This window comes from Pteropus alecto, unplaced genomic scaffold (genome assembly GCF_000325575.1).
Source record: "Pteropus alecto unplaced genomic scaffold, ASM32557v1 scaffold52, whole genome shotgun sequence".
In the NCBI taxonomy this organism is placed as follows: Eukaryota; Metazoa; Chordata; class Mammalia; order Chiroptera; family Pteropodidae; genus Pteropus; species Pteropus alecto.
The window spans coordinates 266985-287483 of NW_006433941.1; the positions used below are offsets into that span (position 1 = coordinate 266985).

General features: G+C 38.8%; 1 protein-coding gene and 1 pseudogene across 6 annotated transcripts in view; one reads left to right on the forward strand and one right to left on the reverse strand.

Moving 5' to 3' along the window:
- Positions 1–5712: 5712 nt before the first annotated feature.
- ARHGAP44 (Rho GTPase activating protein 44) overlaps positions 5713–20499 on the forward strand; it is a 176390-nt gene continuing 161603 nt past the window's right edge. For all 6 annotated transcript variants that reach the window (XM_025044357.1, XM_025044355.1, XM_015586683.2 and 3 more), the window contains exon 1: positions 5713–6123. Coding sequence is in view for 4 of the 6 variants with exons in the window: in XM_025044355.1 (XP_024900123.1) it covers positions 6071–6123 (53 nt within the window). In the remaining 2 variants the exon portion in view is untranslated. The remainder of the gene's footprint in view (positions 6124–20499) is intronic.
- Positions 15514–16215, reverse strand: LOC102888314 (annotated as a pseudogene).

Sequence of the window (20499 nt, forward strand, 5' to 3'; positions counted from 1 at the left end):
CGTAAAAGAAAAAATTGATAGATTTGACTACATTAAAAATGTAAAATTCATGGAAGACAAAAATCAACATTAGAGATTTTAAAAGAGAAAGGCCAAACCAGGGGGAAAAAAAATTGCCATAAGATGCAACAGCATTAGTATAATATAACTAAAGAACTTTCAAAAATTGATAAGAAAATATGAAACCTCATAAGATAAAAATGGGCTGGGGACATGCACAAGAAAGCAATTAATTGAAGAAGACATACTAACAACTATGAAACATGGGAAAATGTTTAATGTGATTTTAAAAAATAGAAATTAAAACGGCACTATAATGCTATTTCTCATCCTTTCATCTGGCAGGATTATTAAAAGTGGTAGTCCGCAGTGTAGGTCAGGAGATGGGGAAAATAGAATATTTCTGCATGGCAGGTAAGCCTGCAAAATATGTAGAGGACAATTTGACAATACAACAAAAAGCTTGAAAACATGACACACTTTGATGCAGCAATTCTAATTATTTAATGTTGATCTTAAGGAAATAAATATATGTGCAAACTTTTAGCAACAAACATGTTAATTATAGAGATATTTAGAATCGCAGAAAATAGGAAAGAACATATCTACCTAACAATAGTATGATCCCATTTTTGAAACATAGTTATAAATTCACAACAGTATCTTGGATACTAAGAATATACATAGTTTTCATTTTGTAATTTATCTGAATTATTTATTCTTTAATAAATACCATTAAAATGTATATACATTTATACATAAACACACATACTATTGGATTTTATTCACTAACATTTTATTAGTGAATTATGTTATTAATAATTTTAATATCTACTCTTGTGATATTGGTTTGCTGTTTTCGTGTTTGTGCTGTCTTCATCAAGTTTGGTAACAGGGTTAGGCCAATTTTATAAGATGAATTAAGTTGCTTTTGTTTTACTTCTGTGCCCTGGAACATTTTAAATAGCAAAGGTTCCTAGAAGCTTTGAAAGAACTCCCTGTAAAACCATATTCTTTGGGGAGTGTTGCCCTGTGACTTTTCCAATTTCTTCACTGTTCTTGATCTACGCATGCTTGCTACCTACCTGTTTTTGAAACACCGATAGCAATTTTCATTTTTTCTAGTGAAAAAGAGCTTATTTAAAAATAAGTAAACATAAAATTGAAAATGTATTCTCTCCTAATTTTTTGCATCTGTGATTAAATCCTTTTTGTCATTCCTCAAGTTGTATTTCAGATTTTCTTCTTTTTCCCTTTCATTAGGTCCATGCATTTTATTTATCTTTTAAAATAACCATCCTAAAATGAATTTATCAATAATTACTCCTTTAATTTCTGCTGTGGTATATATCAGCCTTGGTCCACAAGTGTTTGTTCTGGAGTCCAAGGTGAGAGACGAGTAGCCACCCAGAGGAAATTTTCTCCTGGCAAAGGCAGAAGTACAAGAGGAAAAGAGGAAAATGTACAAAGCCTCTTAGCACACGGCGTGAAGGTGGCACATGTCACTTCCACCTATGAGCCATTGGCCAAAGCAGTCACATAGTCAAGTCCAAAGTTATTAGGTAGGGACATATATTCTGCCCAAGATGAGGCCATGGTAAAAGTATACATCCAAGGATGGCTGGAAAATTAGAGTTGATAATGCCCGACGATAAGAACATCTATCATTCTGTTTAAAAGATACCTTGGACTAAGAGACATGCTTTAATGGTGTAAGTTTGATGCCTGCAGGAGTAAAGGCAATTAAAATCTAAAAAGCATAAGTAATATTTTTCCATTATAGTGTAGCACTGAATGTTATATTTGACATATTAAATACCTGAAGGCTTGGGAATATCTAAACCAACAGCAATTTATTGAGCAAATAGACTGGTCAATTTGTTGATTCCCTGAAACTTATGACTTTGTGATCTTATACTATAAATCCCTTTATAGTAGGTGAGGAAAGAGCAGCCTGGAGAGGTCAAGTAAAATGACTGGCCATAATTATACTGAGCTTGTCACCTGTTTAGTTTTCTCTCTTGTACTGGAACCTGTAGCCTGAATTCTGTTCTCTAGACCGGAGTGGTCCAATAGAACTTACTGTGATGAGCGAGATGTTCGATTTCCCTAATATGGTAGTCACTAGCCTCATGTGGTTATTGGGTATTTGAAATGTGGTTAACGTAATTGAAGAACTGAATTTCTAATTTTATTTAACTTAACTTAAAATTAAAATTAACCAAATGTCTCAAGGACTCCTGAGTTGGACAGGGCAGCTCTAGCAAATGCTTGGACTCAGAATGAAGATGCTAAAACCAATCTAACTCAGGGGCTCCTAAATGGACTATCATATGTCAAAGGAAACATCTCAGACAACTAGTACAACATTGTTGAAGGAAGTAAGAAGCCTATATTTTGTTTGTAAAAGCAAGCCATTTGGCCAAACCTAAGGTCAATAGGTCAACGCTTAAGAAGTATAATCTTCCCATAGGTATATAAGTCTGGTATATAAGAAATGCTACTTGAAACAAAACAAAACAAAACAAAACAAAACAAAACAAAACAAAACAAAACAAAATAAAATAAAAAAGAAATATAATTTTCTCTTTTTCCTCCTCCTCTTTCCTCAAATGAACTTAATTTTAATTTTAAATCTATTCTTCTGATGGCAGAAATTAAATTTCAGGAAATTTAAGGCTCCTTTATTCTACATCTTGGCCATTGCTGCCTTCTCGTCATCTTCAATCCCAACAGCTTTCACATCCAGCTCTTTCAGGTACTTCTGTATAGTCTCATGGTACATACACGTACAAATCATTTGCACGTGGCTTGGTGCAGGGAAGTCTGGGGCCACCACAAAACTGTGGTATAGGCACTTTAGGTACTCCACGTAGATATCTTTAATGCTCCTATGTTTTAGAAGGCAGAGGATCTCTGGGAGCTTTGCCACTCCTAGCCTTCTCTGAAGAATGGGTGTGTGGATCCTCCATTGTCCTCAGATCCTCCCAAAATATATATTTGTCTTCAACCTGCCTGCCTCCAACTAAAGTTTGGACTGTGGGAGGTTGTGAGATACAAGCTAATTTCTTGGAGATATCCACTGTAGTAGTCAGCTTAGATTCAATTATGTGGGAGTAACAAAAAATCCCCAAAGCTCTGACATATAACAACGAAGGTATATTTTTCACGCTGGTTGGATGGCCATGACTCTGGTCCATAGCAGCCCATAAGTGGCTCATTGCTGGTCTTATGATAAGTGAAGAAAGGGAATAGGATCACAAAAATGACTTTTAAAACTTCTGCTTGGAAGTGGCATAAATCACACCATTGATCTTGACCTCAATGGGAAGATGAGCTAGGCAGTGAAATTTTTGAACAATAATAAAATCTGCATGTTTATCATCTACATTTCCTCTCCCTCTCTCTCACCCCACTTCCTTCTCATCATCTTCAACACCCCACAGCCTATAGATTCTTTATCTAGAATAGGCAGGATAATATATTCTTCATACTCTACTATTTACGGCATAGACTATTAAAGTTCCAAAGCCCACATTCTTGAAACTCAAACTCTTTCTTTAAAAATTCTGTTCTCTCACATGTGTTTCTGAAGCCTGCTTTGAAAGATAAAAAGAGTAGACTTGACACTCCTTTCTCTTTTTTCTGCACTGTCATCCCTTCCCTGGGGTAGAAAGCAGAGAAAGCTCTGGCTTCTTCTTGAATGGAGGAAATGCTCAGGAAATATGTGAAGAAGCCATTGCTAAATAAAATATTATTGGATCATGCTCTAGTAAGGTAGGCTGTAATTTGCGGAGAAGCAGAAATTTCCCTTTTAGAACTGAAATATCTTGGGATTGAAGGCAGAGGCTGGTATGATATTGGAACTGTCTGCCAGAGTCCTCTAAGACTAGTGCTATCCAATAGAACTTTCTGTGATGATAGGAATTAGCTGTATCTATACTGTTCCGCACAGCAGCCTCTATACACATGTGGCTAGTAAGCATTTAAAATGTGTCTAGGATGACTGAGAAACCAAAATTTTAATTTAATTTTATTTTAATTAATTTAATTTTTAATAGCCACATGTGGTTGGTGACTACTTTATTGGACAGTGCAGTTCTATACCTTATCGGAGATAGGGTTGCTAAAAGTCATACAGTGCCTTTAATGTCTCTCTCTCTCTCTCTCTACATATATATATATATATGTAAACAATGCTGTGCCTTGGATTTTTAAAAAAAATCTCAAAATGGAAACAATTTCAGTTCATATAAAAATTATATTTGGTAGCTGAAGGAAACTGGACTTTGGGTGGTGAACACATAATAGAATATACAGATGTCAAATGATAATGTACACCTGAAAATTATATGATTTTATTAACCAATGTTACCCAATAAGCTTAATTTAAAAAAAAAATTGACATTTAGGCATAGCACAGTTGGTTAAAAACAAATAATGCTTTCGTTTATTAATTGGCTAGAGCTCCATGACCTAATAAGCAGAGGCTAAATCCACAATTAATTAAAGATTTCATGTTCATTCAGCCAAGACATGCCTCAAACCATCTTTTGTTCAGCTGGCCAGCAGGATACTTGCAGCCATATTTAGGACATCTTGCAACTATAATCAACATATGCAAAATATCCCATTTCAAAAAAGTTCTTTCATTTATCAGATTAGAAATTCTGTTGTAGAAATAGCATTTTTCCCTATTATGCTAACTATAATCATATTTGTAGTAAATGAATATAACATAATGTATTATGTAGACATTTGTTACTTGATTATTGGTAATTTAACAAATAGTTCTCTATCTTTGCTACCTATTGGGCAGTATTATTTCTCTATTAGAGTTGAGGAAACTGAAGCATAGACATGTCGTGCTTTTTTTCTTAAGGTTATACAATTGGTATTTGGAATTCTAATATATGAACTTATATCTGTTTGATCTGAAGCCCCTAGCATCCAACAATACTGCTCTTACTTGAAAGATAATGATAAAACCTAATTTGAGTCACCTGTCTTTTCCTAAGGACCGAATCTGCAGAAAGTTACAATCCTTTTTCAAAGAGCCAATTGATACCAGTGGGATACTGTTGTGTAGGACACTCCAGACCTGCTACAGCTGATGCCCCTTGGTCTCCTGGGGTGGAAGAGACATGTGATTAGCTATGAGACTGGAATCTAAGTCATTCAAGAAATTTGTCCTAGTCAAATTAGGCCCGTATATGCGATGCTGCTATCATTATATCCTTCTGTATTGACTTCTGGTTACCTATTGGGTTTGGTGAAAATTAAGACTCAAACTTCGGGGATGCATGCTATACTTGGTTTAAAATCTGCCCGTCAACCCCTGTACCCCACGCTTAACCCTGCACCTCAACATAAATCAGGTGACCTTATGCAATTTCATGAGTACCTTCTAGTATAAATCTTCCTCTTGTGAATCCAAAACAGCAATGCCTCCTGTTCACTTGTAATACAACGAAAGACAGATAAATGCTCATTTTATTTGCTGTTGTATTCTTGGTTCCATTTTGTTATTTTTAAAGCAGATAACATTTCCCTTTCTAGGATGTTAAAGTTCAAAGGCCTTGGCGACGCTGCTTTCTCCCACCACTGCACTCCATTGTGCTTGCAAAGTTTGGACGGAGGAAAGGTGGGCGCCGGGGCTCGAAACTACAAGTCCCAGAATGCACGGCTCCCTGCGCACAGGCGCAGCGGGGACCACCCGGCCAGCGGGCCAGCCAGCCTGCGGAGACTCCCGGGTCTCCGCGCGGGACTGGGGCTGGGGGCGGACAGCCGGGGCGGACCTGGCCGGCGCCGAAGGCGACCCTGGGCATTATTATGAAGTCGCCGCGGAGCGCATGAGGAGGATGCGGCAGCAGGCGCCGCGGCAGGAGGAGGAATAGGCGGTGGTGCCCTCGAGAGGGAACCGCGCGCGGGCCAGAAGGCTCCTGGAGGCACCGCAGTACCGCCGCCGTCGCCCGGGGAGGCTCCGCACGAGAGCCATGTAACCCTGCGGCGAGCTCCGGGCTGCTCCGTCCTTCCCCAACTCCCGGGCTAGCGCGGTAGCGGGGCCAAGATGAAGAAGCAGTTCAATCGCATGCGCCAGCTGGCCAACCAGACGGTGGGCAGGTAGGTCACCCGCTGGCAGCCGCGGGCCGGTGCGCGCCTGCTAGGCTGCATTCGCCGGGGCGTGCAGGTGATGGATCCCGCCCGGCCTCCTGTCCTCCTTCCTTCCCTCCCCGCCGTTGCTCTCCCTGCGCTGGCTGGCCCCCTCGGGGCGTCGCTCGCAGACGCGACCCCTCCTCTATGAACTTCTTAGATACTGGAGCCCTTCTCATGCTCTGTCTGCTGTTACCGGGCTCTGGTTGTCAAGCGCAAAGTGTGACGCATCCTTTACCTGCGTCCCCAGCTGCCCCTTCACCTCGTCCTCTCCGCCTTTCCCTGGGGCTCCCTTTTCCCTTTGCCAGCATAGCTTCCTGGAAACAGGTGTTTGCTCTGAATGTGCTGGAGGCAACCGAACCGCAGTCGCTCTCAGAAGAGTCCTCCTCTGTGCCGAGTTCAGGGCTTCTCAGGGGTCCAGGGCAAGTGTTGGGCCTGGTCGGCTTGGCAGAGCTGAATCTCCCTCCTGCTGTGTTTGTTCTGGGACTGTGCCTGTACGAGGTTCTGGATCTCTTTCCTGGCTGGGTTTGTTAAGGCGTTATGTGGTGGGGAGAGGATCTGAAGGGGTGGGGGGCATGGGGGCAGGGAAGGTGTTGGTGGAATGGCGCTGCTGTGGCTGCTGTCGGCTTGGTCCTAAGATTGTTTTCAGTGGAGGGAGAGAGGCTGCAGAAAGGCCCAATTCCTCAGGCAGATGAGATAAGCAGAGGATCACAGCCAGGTAGGGGAGGACACAGCCCCCACAGTCAGAATGAGCTAGGCCCTAGGAAGCTGCAAGACCCAGCCCACTGTCATCACGGTGAAAATGGGCTACATCTGGGCTAGTGTCTCCAGGAGCGGCTTTGCGGCTTGCCAACATCTATTAATGTTACATAAGGATTCTGGTGGGTCTCTTCCAAAGCTAGACATGCTCTGAACACAGGATTGTTCGGTAGAGGGGATTTTTCATGGAATTTCTGCCCCTGAGGAAGGATTTCCATTGCTGCTGTGGCGAAGGAATTCAGGTGTGCAGTTCTAAAGCCAGTGGAAAGCAGAGAACCTAGTCTTGGGTGCAATTCAAGTGCAAGCTCAACACCTCGAGAGCTCTCCACTAGCTTTACTAAGAAACTAAATACCTTTCTTGGGGGGGAAGTGGAGCCTGAACAGGCATCTGGTTTAGTGGGGGTGGGGACATCCATAGGGAAATAGGGGACACTGAACTACCATGTAAGCATACTGCCCTAATTACAGTGGGCATTTGAGGGCAGGGCACGCTGTGGTCTTATGCTTCCAGGGACTCCAGATGGCTTCCAAATAACGATGTCTAAAATTGACTTGGATTCATTTTCCTTTCCCGAACACATGTGCTGTAACATGAGGGAGAATTTATGAATAGCAGAGTCAGATTAGCCCAGGTTTCTGGCATGGTCTTGCCACAGATATAGCCTCACGTGGGCTGTCTTTTGATATATTGGATGCTGAAATATTGTTTTTCTGTATTGGTTGTTTAGCAGGTGACAGTCAAGCTAACCTGTATTAACGTCTTGACTTACGCATCACCCTGCAGGCTGGCATCAGTCATCAAATCAGACCAACCAAGTGATCAGTAGGCCCCTGACTGTAGACTTGGATTGCCAGTCCCTCTTGGTCTTGGGGTTTCAGTTCAGTGCTTGAATCTAAATGTTAGAATGTGTTTATGCTTCCTCCCTGTCCCCCTGAAACACAACTCTTTGTCCTTTTTCATGACTCGTTTAGAGGTGGTAAGATTTGTGACTCTTGGGCATAAAATCTTATTTTTCACCCTTATCTGTGAAGGGAATGACAAAGGGAGAGGGGAAATTGGGTTTCAGAAGGTGGTCTTTTTGAAAGCACATTCTTGGACATTCAAACAGCTGGTCACCAACAGGTACTTTGTACTTGCTTTGGAACTCTGATGAATGCTGGCTTGTTGATGAATTCTGTCTCTTAATTAGATGACATCTGTTGTGTCATGGGCCATGTATATGACTGATACACATTAGTTCACTATTGTGTATCACTCAATACATGCATTTTAATGACATTCAGAGTGACCCTTCTAAAGCAAAAATCAGTTCATGTTACTTTGCTGTTTAAAAGCTTCCAGTGGCATCTCATTTACACGTAGTGTCCCAAATCTTTCCAATGTCCTACAAGACCATACCTGACTTGATCCCTCTTTGTCTTTCCATACTCATTCTGTTCCACCTGCTTCTCATTCGTTCACTGTTCTCCAGCCACAGTGGCCTTCCCTGCCCCAAGCACACCAAGCTCATTTCCATCTGCGGCTTTATTCTTGCTATTTCCCCATTTTCCTTGTCTGGGTGAGGTTATGCTCTTCCCATATGCCTCATCCTTATCACTCAGCTCTTAGCTCAAGGGTCTTTGAGAGACTATCCCTTCCCTATTCATTCTCTAGCCCATTGTCCTGTTATTTTTTGTCATATTACTCACCACTCTTTGAAATACCCTTATTTTTCCTTTTCTTGTTTTCTTGTCTGTTTATCCCCAATAGAATGTATTGATCACTGTTGGATGCTCAGTATATATACCACAATGCCTTATAGACAGCTGGTGCTCAAGTCATGTTTATTGACAAGATTAAAATAATTTACTGTAGAGTCCACATGGATAAATAAAAATGGCAGCATTTACTTTTATTGAGAATGTAGTGAGGCATGATCCTAATGTTTCTTTTCTAAATCAGTAGAAGCAACAGGTTTGGAAGTTTGAAATTTAGGTGTGGAATTGGTAGATCACTTTATGGATTTGCTTTTGCATGTCTTTGGATTCTTATCCTTGTGTGTCTTTGAAGTGAGGACTTTCCTCTTTTTGAGGGAAGACAGAGAGATGGGCTTCAGAGTTTTTTGTGCTCATAGCTCCTCTTCCAGCTCGCCTTCCACAAGTTGCAGGTTCTGGAGGTTTGCATATAAAACTGCTCGGGATGGGTTCCAATCACTGTAACAGGGGAATTGCTGGGCTTGAATGTACTCTGTAGAATTCCAAAAATTCTCTTAGAATCTGTATTCTAAAGGCATACTATGGTTATATTGTAATTTTTATCCTTATTATTTATCTTTTCCACTAGACTTTAAGCTCCTTGTGGTCAGGGGTAACTGCCCTAATGCCTGACGTATAGCAGGTTCTCTGAAATTCTTGGGCACCTGAATGAATGAGTGAGCAAAAGATCCATGTATCATAGATAGGGAAGTGGTTTGAAGTAGTTCAAAGATGAGAGAAGATCCTGACACAGTGCCTCTTTCATTCAAGATGGGATTGGGGGTTCAGAGGAGTGAAGCACAGCTGTACCACTAGGTTTGGAAGGACAGAGCAAGATTTAAGATAGGAATTAGTTCATGCCTGATTTATGATGCCATTACTTTTTTTTTTTTACCTTCCAGAGAATCTGTTGATTGCTGGGGTGAGAAGCACTCTGAAAGGCATTGAGTAGTTTTCTTGGAAGCGAGTGGCATTTGGTTTGTGTTGGGTGGACTAAAGCCCTGTGCTGGAATTTAGAGACCTTCTAAGTGAAAGAGAAAATGGTAGTGAAATCAGCACCTTGATCTGGTGAGGAAGATATTTTTTTCAGTCTGCACAAAGGAGGTCACAGCAGCCCTCACCGCAGAGGGCTATTATGAGGTTAAAGGGAACCTGGCTTACATCAAGTGCTTGACCAATGGTTAGTGAAGTTCATTGTCATTTTCTTCTTCTGCTTGCCCATTGAATCCAAAAATGTTGATCGCCTAAGTTGCAAGGGCTTCCTAGAAACTGATTCCAACAGCCACTGCCCAGTGATGGCTGTAAATGGGCTCTGTGCTCTTGTACAAAAATGAGTACTATTCAGAGTGTCTGAGGTTAGGCAATGAGCTATAGAAGTGTGAAAGGGGTGCAGGGCTGGTTGGGTTGGATTATTTGGTTTTAGAGGCTATGTATTGGAGGGTAGAAGACAAAATTTTGTCCAGAGTCATTTTTCATTTCTAGATTGCTCAGCATGCGAATGGGCTTGGTTTCTAGTGCATAGCTTGGTTGGGTATCATTGCTGCTTTGCAGCTTTCAGGATGCAACTACAGGGTCCAGGTGCTGGCCAGTAGGACCGAGATAGATGCTGAGGATGCAGCAGCCTCTAGGAGTGCTGGTACTGCAGGCATTTTTGCTCAGGTCAAAGCAACTGAAGTCACTGAGGATCTTTTCCTTAAAGTTTCTCTGAGGCCCTACTCTGCCCATCAGCAGGCCTCTTACGAGCCAAGACCTAGTCTGTAGTATATCAGGGAAAAGTCAGAACCAAGTCTACATTAGTCATCAGACTGCTTCATTCCCACCTGTCTCCCTGACTGTGCGTTGAACCTATCACACCGACATAGACCCTGCCATGTCTTCCTGTTAGCCCAGCAGTACCGGGCAGTACCGGGCAGTACCGGGCAGACCTGGTTTTATCCCCCAAGGAGCACCATGAACATTTATTAGGTCTCAGCGTGAAGTTTTTTGTTTTGTTTTGTTTTGTTTTTTGTATTAGAGTTGTATGGAAGTTATGTCTTGCCACCTGCTGTGGTATATATATGTGAGAGATAACAGAATGTACTCACCCATTGATGAATGGGCTAGCAAATCTGGAGAGAATATTTTTTGCTCCTATTTTCTAAGCTCCTTACTGTGCAGATCTGCCAGCTTTCAGCCTTCTGCTGGGCTGTACTCAGCAGTGAGCCTGAGGCTGCCTGAATTTCCTGCAGAATTCTGTTATCCCAGACCTGCAAGTCATTGTGAGGGAGCCATTCTCTCCAACAGCAATTAATGACTTTCCCTCCCACTTTGCCTCCACCAAAGAAATTTATCAGTATTGATTAGTATTTTTTCATGATTGGTGATAGGCCATTTTTTCTTCCTCTAGAAAAAGTGAATCAGTAGCTATGTGAGTAAAACAGTAATTTAATTTATAATTGTACTATTTAGAGGGGATTAGTAAGCATCCCTTTTATTAATAATCAAGAACAGGTTATTTCAAATGCTATATCTATAACAACAGCAAATAATACAGTTATGCTTCAGCTCTGTGTGGAGTTAATTGTAGGTCAGACAGAAAAGTTGAGAGGAGAGAGCAGGATAGTTCAGGCTCTCCTGCTGGATGCAAAGAATCTAAGCTGGCACCTGGAAACCCACTGCCTTTGGGAAGTGCGTGCCTGTCTAGCAATTTAAAACTATCCTTTCTGTCCAGAAAGCAGATGTTTTTGCTTTCGTTTTCCAACTTTAGAGTTTATTTTTAGGATAAATGTTTATTTTCCCACAGAATTCAATTTACTTTTTTTAACTTTCTTTTTAGTTACATAAGTGGTATTTGTTTATTGTAGAAAAGTTATAAACTTATGGATGGACAAAAAGGAAAAAAAAATCACTAATAATCTCATTACCTAGAGACTACGGTTCATATTTTGGATATAGTCTTCTAAGTTTTTAATAGGTATCAGTGTTATTTGAAAAGAAATAGAGACCATGCCATGTATGCTATTTCACAGCATGCTTTTTTCCTTCATATTATATCTGGAATCCATCCCATTGTCAATAACTGTACCTCTATAGCATAATTTTTCAAGGCTATGTAATATTCCATTATAGTCACCAAATACCTTTTGCTAATCATGTAGCAGATATTTCTCACTGGTTTGCTTATCTAGGATGAAGTTTTAGAAGTGGAATTGCTGGGTTAAGGAGTATTTGAGTTTTTAAGACTGTGTGAGCGTATATTTTATATATATATAAAAAAAGTGTATTTCCATCCTCAGTAGAATTTCTTCTCCCTAACCCTATGAGCAACTAATATTACAACTTCGTTAATCGCATGAATGAAAACAAAAACTTCTCCTTTCTCTTTTAATTTCTAGTGTGATTGAGCATTTGTAATGTTTATTGGACATTTGTTGCCTCTTCTGAATTGCCTGCATATGTCTTTGCCCCACTTTTTTAAAGTAACGTTTATAACTGTTTTCTTATTTGATTTTTAGGGAACTTTTAATAAGCATACATGTGCTTTGTCACTTGCCACGTATGACTTCCTGTAGTTTTTTTGCCTTTTTCGTTTCATGCCTTTAATAAAATTTTGTGATCTATCAATTTATGGTTTGCACTTAAATGTTATTCTTAGGAACATTGTTCCCAGCCCAAGATTACATAAATATTCATACATTTTGATTAACATTTATATAATTTCATTTTACCATCAAATCTTTATCAGTCATTAATTTTGGTATGGTATAATTTGTCACATTTAGAGTTTTTTTAAGTCAAACAGTTACCCTACTATCAAATTGAATAATGTAATCCATACCCGCTGTATTGAAATGTCATTATCACATATTAAATTTCAGCTACTTGTTAAAACATTTCATCTGCTTTGTATCTATTTCTAGAATTCTGGTTTGTTCTCTTGAACTGTCTGTCAGTTCTGGCAGGAATTTGAGGTGGGCTCAGCTGCTCAGGTGAGCAGCAGTGGATTGGTGTGTCCCATGCTTTGGGTAGGAGTTGCATGGAGTCAGTCTGGGCCCCTCATCCCAGCTTCATCCAGGACAACTCTTTCTCTTGGCATTAGAAATCATCAGATTTGCCTAAGGATCTTGCTGCGCCTTACCTACAACTAATCTACAGATTGCTCCCTTGTCAAAGAGAGCTGATTAAGTTTTCTTGTCTATTCTTATTTGTTTATTCTTCTTCAGCATTTTTGAAAATACATATTAACATGGGGGAAATGGACACTTTTACAACACTGAGTATAATGAGAATTATTTTTACCTGGCAATAGGATATGTTTACTAAAGTCTGTTTATGATCCTATAAACTAGTTTTTGTCCATTTAGGTCCTGCATAATTTTATTTTTAGGTAATTTGTCACTGTCATTACGGTAGCCTTAATGATTGGAATCTTTTGTTAAATTATATTTTCTTATTCTTTGTTGCTGGACTATAAGAAAGTTACTGACTTTTATATAACTCTTAACAACTACCTTCATAAACTATCTCATTACTTTTAAATACTTTTTAAAGAGTTGAGTGTATTGGATTTTCTAGGTAGACAATCACATTTTCTGCAAATAATAATTTTGCTTCTTATTCAGTATTTATAATTATTTTGTCTAATTGCATTGTCTACGACTTGTAGAACCATGTTAAAATATGTGGCAGTATGCAAGCATCTATGTCTCTTATTATCCTCCATGGAAACACATAATAATGTGTTTGAGAGATTTTGATTTTTAATCACGTTACATATTGCATAATTTTATTATTTTACTTTGAGGTTTTTTTTGGCATTAAAGCTACATTTGATTAACTATATTATCATGATCTTTAAAGATAATCATGTTTTTCTCCATTTATTAATAATTCAATAATTTATGCCATAAATATTTATTTAATACTTAATATGTTCCAGGCAGTGTTTTCTGTGCTAAGGATACATAAGTGATAGAATTCCTCTGCATGAGGAACTTATGTTTTAGGTTCTTGAACCTCAATAGATTTTCTAATATTGAGCTCTCCTTGTTTTCCTGTAATCAGTCTGACGAGTATTTTTTTTTTTTTATTCTGCTAGATTTAATTTACTGGTGTTTTATTTAGGATTCTGGTATTCAGTATTTATCAATGAGAGTAACTAATTTTTTTCTTTTGCTATACCTGTCAAGTTTTGATAACAGTGTAAAATTAATTGTCCATTTCCTACATTTTTTATGCAATGGTGAGATAAGGAATTACTAGTTCTTTGAAGGTTGAAAACTACTTTTTCAGGACTTTATTTGGAAGTGGCTTTGACAGTTTTCCCAATTTCTTAATGGTTCCTAGACTATATTTTCTATAATTTCCTGAGTCATTTAAGTAGCAATTTATAAAAAAATATTCATTTTATTATGATTTTAAAATTTAATAGAATCTAATTTTTAGTATGTAGTTGTATTTTCTTTACATCCTAATTGGCATTTCTCTCTCTCTTTGTACCATAACTAGCTTTGCCAGAGGATTTTCTTCTCCACATTTTGTAGAATCAGCTTTTAGGTTTTTTTTTCCCCAATAATTTTTTTCTTATTAGCTTCTTTTATTTCTTTTAACTTCTTTATTAAGTTGGTTGCATAAAAGATATACATTCTCATATTGACAATACTTGTCATGAACAAAATCAGCAAAAATAAAGCAATAGCAAGAGATGCTTCACACATAAACAATCATGTGGTAAAAACAGGAAGTCTGGCCCTGTACAACAAAAACATTAGGAAGCAAAATCTGAATAAGCCCTATATTCAGAATATTTCTAAATGTGTGTGCAAAGACGGTACACCCATAATATAGCTCACTTAGTCTCCTTGTTTATAATACATAATTCCTTAATCATTCATTTGCAAAATAAGAATAAACATTAAGAAACATAAAATCTAAATCTCATTTATTTTTACATCAGTGCTAAACTCAAAATAGCAATGTCATTGAATCTAAGTGTTAAATGTTTCAAAAAGAAAAGGCAATCTTAATTTTTTTTAACCCTATGAATAAGGTCTGCAAAAAAAGAAAAGGTGGATTATTTTACTCTCTTGCAAGGAGACTAGATCTCAGCTTGCACTTAAGTGGCATGAGCAACAAAGGACGGCAAACAAATGTCACTAAGACTAACGCCTGTACATATCAAAATATCTAGTTGAATCATGTTCTTTCTACTTATATAGCCAAGTCAGCATAATGAAAGCTTAAATCTCATGAGACAGAATTACTAAATTAACTATATGTCTATTAGAAATTTTTAATCCCCATTCCCCAGTTTTAGCACACTTATTAAGTATTCTAGGTCATTTAGAAAAACAGAAATAAAACATACCTAATACCTAGTCTTTGCAATTAAAAATTTTTCATAACATATAAACAATGTTCAGATGTAAATTCTGAACTAAATATGTTTTTTTCTAAATAAAATTTAGGTTATCAAAGCTTTCTTAAACAGACAGGTACAAACTTACAGTTGTGTATATTTCAAATAGAGATTTTCTTCCTATTATGATGTGATGATACAACTCCTGAGTGAAGATATGTGTTAAGGCTTAAGGTGTAAACACTTGGAAAGCAAACAACTTAGTGAAGAAATTATCATTCATTTAAAAATGTGTTTCATCTCATAATAGGCCCCTGAATTTTCAAATTTACATGTGAGAATACATTGGCATCTTAAATTTCTAGGAAAGGCACCAACTTTATGTTAAAAAGCAGCCAAATTTTAAGCCCACTAATTTGCTGAAAAAGCCATTACTTTTATTAGATACAAATAATCCTTCTCAAGATGTTGGCAACAGGTCATAGTTTAGATGTATATTTTATACATTGTACTTCTCCTTTTAATTATATTCAGGTAGAAGGTGGAATTCTTCCTAGGCTCTGGGAAGCAGAAGTTTTTGATGGACTGTGTAGGCTGGTCTCCTTGTACAACAAATCTTTCATTTCCTCCCAAAGTATCATATTTAGAGAGTCAAAGATCACAGACATTTAGGGATCCCATAGTAGTCACAGAGCCAAAAGAACACATCACTCCCTGATGATTACAAGATGCAAGTTTCTGGACAATATTGTGACCAGTAGCTATTTCAGTATCTGCAAGAGCTTTAGCCCAGGCTGAAATGTTCACCAACCACAAGAAAGTGGCAACAAGAGTAACAATGAAGCCAACCAGGGTAAGTTTTCAACTATCTGGGTACAGGTTTGTGTAACCAACATAGAGCAGAAGAGCAGCAATGCAGTACAGGAAGACAAAGATTGTAAGTAACAGAATTGCACAGAAGAAGAGTAATCTTTGATAAGGACATGACTTTTCCAACTTGTATCACACACATTTACATCTGTAAGTGCCTGAAACAATGCATGATTCAACTTGAATGGACAGCTAGAAGTAGCTGTAATTGTTTTATTGTTAGGACCTTTATAACAACTCACTAGAATTTCTGTTTTGCCCTTAAAACTTCCACAGGTGGCAAAAAAGAAGGTAGAAACAATCCACCTGATGAAGCTCAGAGGCTCCTTGAGCAGATTGAGGTTGAGTTGGAGGGAGGACATCCTCTGAGGGGGAGAAGGGAGAGACAGTCAGGATAGCAGGGCAAAGGAGGAGGAGGACCAAAGAGGCACAGAAGCTCAGCGGGCAGGTGAGGAAGGGCAGGCAGGGCGGGCTGGCGAGGGGAGCTCTTTCTCATTAGCTCTTGATCAGTGTATTTTTCTATTTGTAGTAACTTCTGCTTTTTAAATTTTTAAATAAAAAAAATTAATTCCTCCAGATTTCCTTGGGCTTGTTTTATTCTTTTCCTAGTCTTTAATCTTTCATGATGTATTAGTCAGGATAGGTTAGTCTCTGCAGTGGTAACACATGAACTCGAACCTCAGTGGCTTAACATAAGCAAAAGTTTATTTTAAGCTCCTATGAAATGGAATGTGAACCAGGGGACTCCCAAGGACAGCACTCCTCCATGGATTCACCTGTATCCACCCTGCCACTCCCGTCCCCTTCCCATTCTCAATATATGGCTTTCAGTCACAGATAAGGTGAAGAGAGGATGTAGAGATGGCATATAGGCTCTTAAATGCCTGGGGCGGGAATTTTACAAATGTCACCTCTATTCATATTTCATTGGCTAGGAATAGTCACAAAGCTTCCCTGGATATAACTGGAGATGGGGAGGGGGAGCCTCTACCAGTTGCCAAACCAGGAATATTACCTCTCCCTTCCCTACTGCCGGTCTTGGAAAGCATTCTTGCACTCCTGCTCACTGCATTTCCCTCTTCTCCATTATGCAGCTATGACAAGGTCATTCTTTGTCTCTATAATGGGAGGGTGGCCATAGCTTCTCATAGATTCTTCAGAGGGAAGTATCTTTAGGATAATAAACTTTTCTCCTGCTGACATACACTGTCTCTCATGTCAAAATTAGTCTTTGATATATGGGTGTGTGTATATATATTTATATATTTATATTTTCTTTTTTCTTTTTTTTTCAATTCCTTCCTATAGCGGGGAGAGGCGTAATGAAAACAAATTCTTATTCCACCACACTGGAATGACATCTGCCTTATGGGATCATTGCCAGGGTTAAATAAGATAATATTCTTAGCATAACCCCTGGGAAATAACAAGTACTAAATCAATTACAGTTATTACCACTTTCCCTTGCTGTGCTGAAAGTCTCTTTGACGTGGCACATTCACTTCGATCTTATTTATATTCCTAAGTACCTAAAAATTATAGCTTGGAACTGATACCCATATGTCTTATTTTCTCAGATCAAACTCAATTTTTCTATGTTTAGTCACAAACATGAAACATCTTGAGATATCAGTAATATTGATGGCCCCACTCATTTAAAATCCATTGTGACTAGTAGTTATTATATTACTTAGGATGGTCTAGGTTATTCTGCAGTAACAAAAATCCTTAAAATCTCGGTGGCTTATAGTGCTGGCTGATGGAGGCTGAGAATAGCCCTTCACAGGCCCACACTTGAACCTGCTCCTTAGGTATCTCTGTGATGGTACAGGCAGTAAATGAGTGTGTGATGAATTGTACACTGGCTCCAAAGGTTTATTTGAAGTGACCTGTCAGTTCTACTTACATTTCATTGGCTAAAGCAAATCATCTGACCATACCTCACTTCAGACGGGGCAGGGAAAGGCAGCCTTTCGTGGACCTGGAAGGAGGAGAACCACAAAAACCACAGCTGTGTCACTTATAGCCAAGCACTGGGCTATGTACTTTATAGGCGTTATTTTTATTGACTCATTGCAATATCTATATGAATTGGGTGCTGCTTATAGGCCCATTTTACAAATGGGGAATGGAGGATGTAGAAGTAGAAGACCAAGAAAGGGGCAGGGCCAGATCTGAGCTGGGCCCTAAGTAGGTCCAGCACAGGCAAATGCTCTCCCTAACGTGGATCTCTGCAGCCTTAGGGCCTCTCAAGTTACTTCAGTTTAGGTGGTTTTAGAATGCTAATTAACTGTTCCTGACTTGTATAAAAATAAAAATGTCACATTTCTTTAAGGTAATCAAATATCTTGTATGTAGCCTTAACCACAAAGAACATACAATAAAATTTCTGTCAATAGCAAATTCTCTACTTTTCCCTTATTGTAGTTTCACCAGAATGGGTAGGAGGGTGCCCATTGAAAGTGTTTTTTTTAGCTCTATGCCCTATGTTTAAAAGTAGCAGTTTCTATATCTGCAAAAGCCTCCATAGACTTCTACATAACTTATTAACCAAATAGAGACCTTAAAAAAAACAAAAAAAGAATACGAAAGGCAGGCAGAGCTTTGAGCTGTCTCCTTATGTGCACCTTGGTGATTGCAAATAGGTACACTTGCTTCATTGTTACAGCTGCCCATTGTCAAGTGTGTCCAGTGACAGACACTTGTGCAGTACTGTACAGACATGCCTGTTTAATTCTCACAGCAACTCTTTAAGAGTCGGTCCAGATCTTTCCCCCATTTTCTGCTTAAGTCTCAGATCAGGTGAGAGAATTGTTGCTGCTGGTTGCACAGTTGGTAAGGGAAGTAGTTGAGATTTGCTCCCAGATCTGCTGGCTCTGACATTGATGCTCTGCATTACAATACTTTGATGACTCAAAGTAGTAGGGGAAAATGGACAACTTTTAAGTGTCTATCTAATATTAGTGGCATGATTAAGTAAGTTCTGGCACATCTATACAGTTGTAATGATCTTAGTGTTTTCATAACATTCAGAAAAATTAAGAACTTGAGAGAAATGTTTAAGATAAGGAAATAGGATACAGAAGTGCAAGTGCATACAAAGTTGAGATCGTACACTATTTTTAAAAAATGCCCAGCAAAGACTGGAAGGAAATCCAGAAAGATTGGAAGGTTCAGCATGTGATGTTTATCTTTTGGTAAGAGAGTAATTAATCAGAATAATTTGAATTCTTGCTGCTTCTGCTTTTTAAATTTTTTAAAATGCTTTAAAATAAACATGTATTTTGTAAAATCAAAAACAAACAAAGCCAGCCAAACTAAAAACCCTGCCAGAGGGGGCACATGTAAAATGTAGCTGGAATTTCTTATAATGATATTTTAAGTTTAGGGCCCTGCAAGGTCTAGAAAAAAATGTTTGAAGTTCTCTTGAGCCTCAGTTTCAAACATGGGAAACGTCTTCATGCTCTCAAAAAGACATGATGTAAGGTCTCATTTTATAGAATGAAATAGTTTGCTATTAGGAAGTGATATACTAATAACTTTTCAGGGTTGCTAATTTTAAAGACATATAACATTTTGAAACTTGGTCTGCATGACTTGGAACTGAGGACTTGTGGTTCCAGTGACCAGTTAGGGTTCTCTGGTTGCAGCAGCAGACGTAGACTCTGGCTAATCTAAGCAAAAAAAGAAGATTTGAGAAAGATGGAGTTGGCTCACAAAAATCAAAGGAATTACTAGGTAGTGCCCTGCTGCAGCACGACAGGGCAGCCTCTTCACAGGGGTTGCTTGCCAGTCATTTTGTGTCATTGGGTCCCTTGGGTAATTCCGTCACTGGAGAGTGTCTGGTTTAGTTTGGGTCTTGTGGCCCAACGATCTTTTAGGGACAATGGAAGAGTAGGAATTTCTATGGATTGCAAGTCCACAGAGACTGCAGCGGGGGGAGGCAGTTCCCAAAAGGAAAATCAGAGGCTTTTGCCCAAAAAATGGGGAAGGGGTGATGGCCATTCAACATACCCAGATGCTGCCCAAACTCTTTGATGTCAAAGATTCTACCTTGATCAGTTTACCAGGGATCTGTGAATTTAGCAGTGATCTCCAGAATATGTTTCCTGATATTGAGAGGAGTCATTTCTCAACCCTACATATCCAATTACGATGAATCTATCTCTGAATTGTATTTGATCTATGTCTTCTTTTTCATTTCTCATTCTTATCATCTGTTTCTCTACCCTTGACCATTACAGTGCCCTCATTATTTGTATTCTTGCCTCGAATCTCTTCTCTGACTTTCTGCAACACAGGCAAGACTATATTTTTGAATACATGGAAAGAAGAATGTTATTTTCCTTCTTTATCGAGTTTACGGGGGGCGGGGGGAAAATCCAGAATTGTGGAAAATGCAGTATACTATAGACTCATCTTAGAAATTTATAATTGATCTTTATATCTAAGGCTCTAACTGCAGTAAAGAAAGCCGTTGATCACTTTTATCACTGAGACTGCTCGTAATTATAGTAAATAACGTCAATTCAGAATGGTTTCAAGAATAAAGAAACTATTTCAGATTACAGGTTGTTCAAAGGTAGGGAGAGTCCAGGTGCCTTGTGATCTTTCTCTCCATTTTTCTATGCTTTGCTTTCATCTAT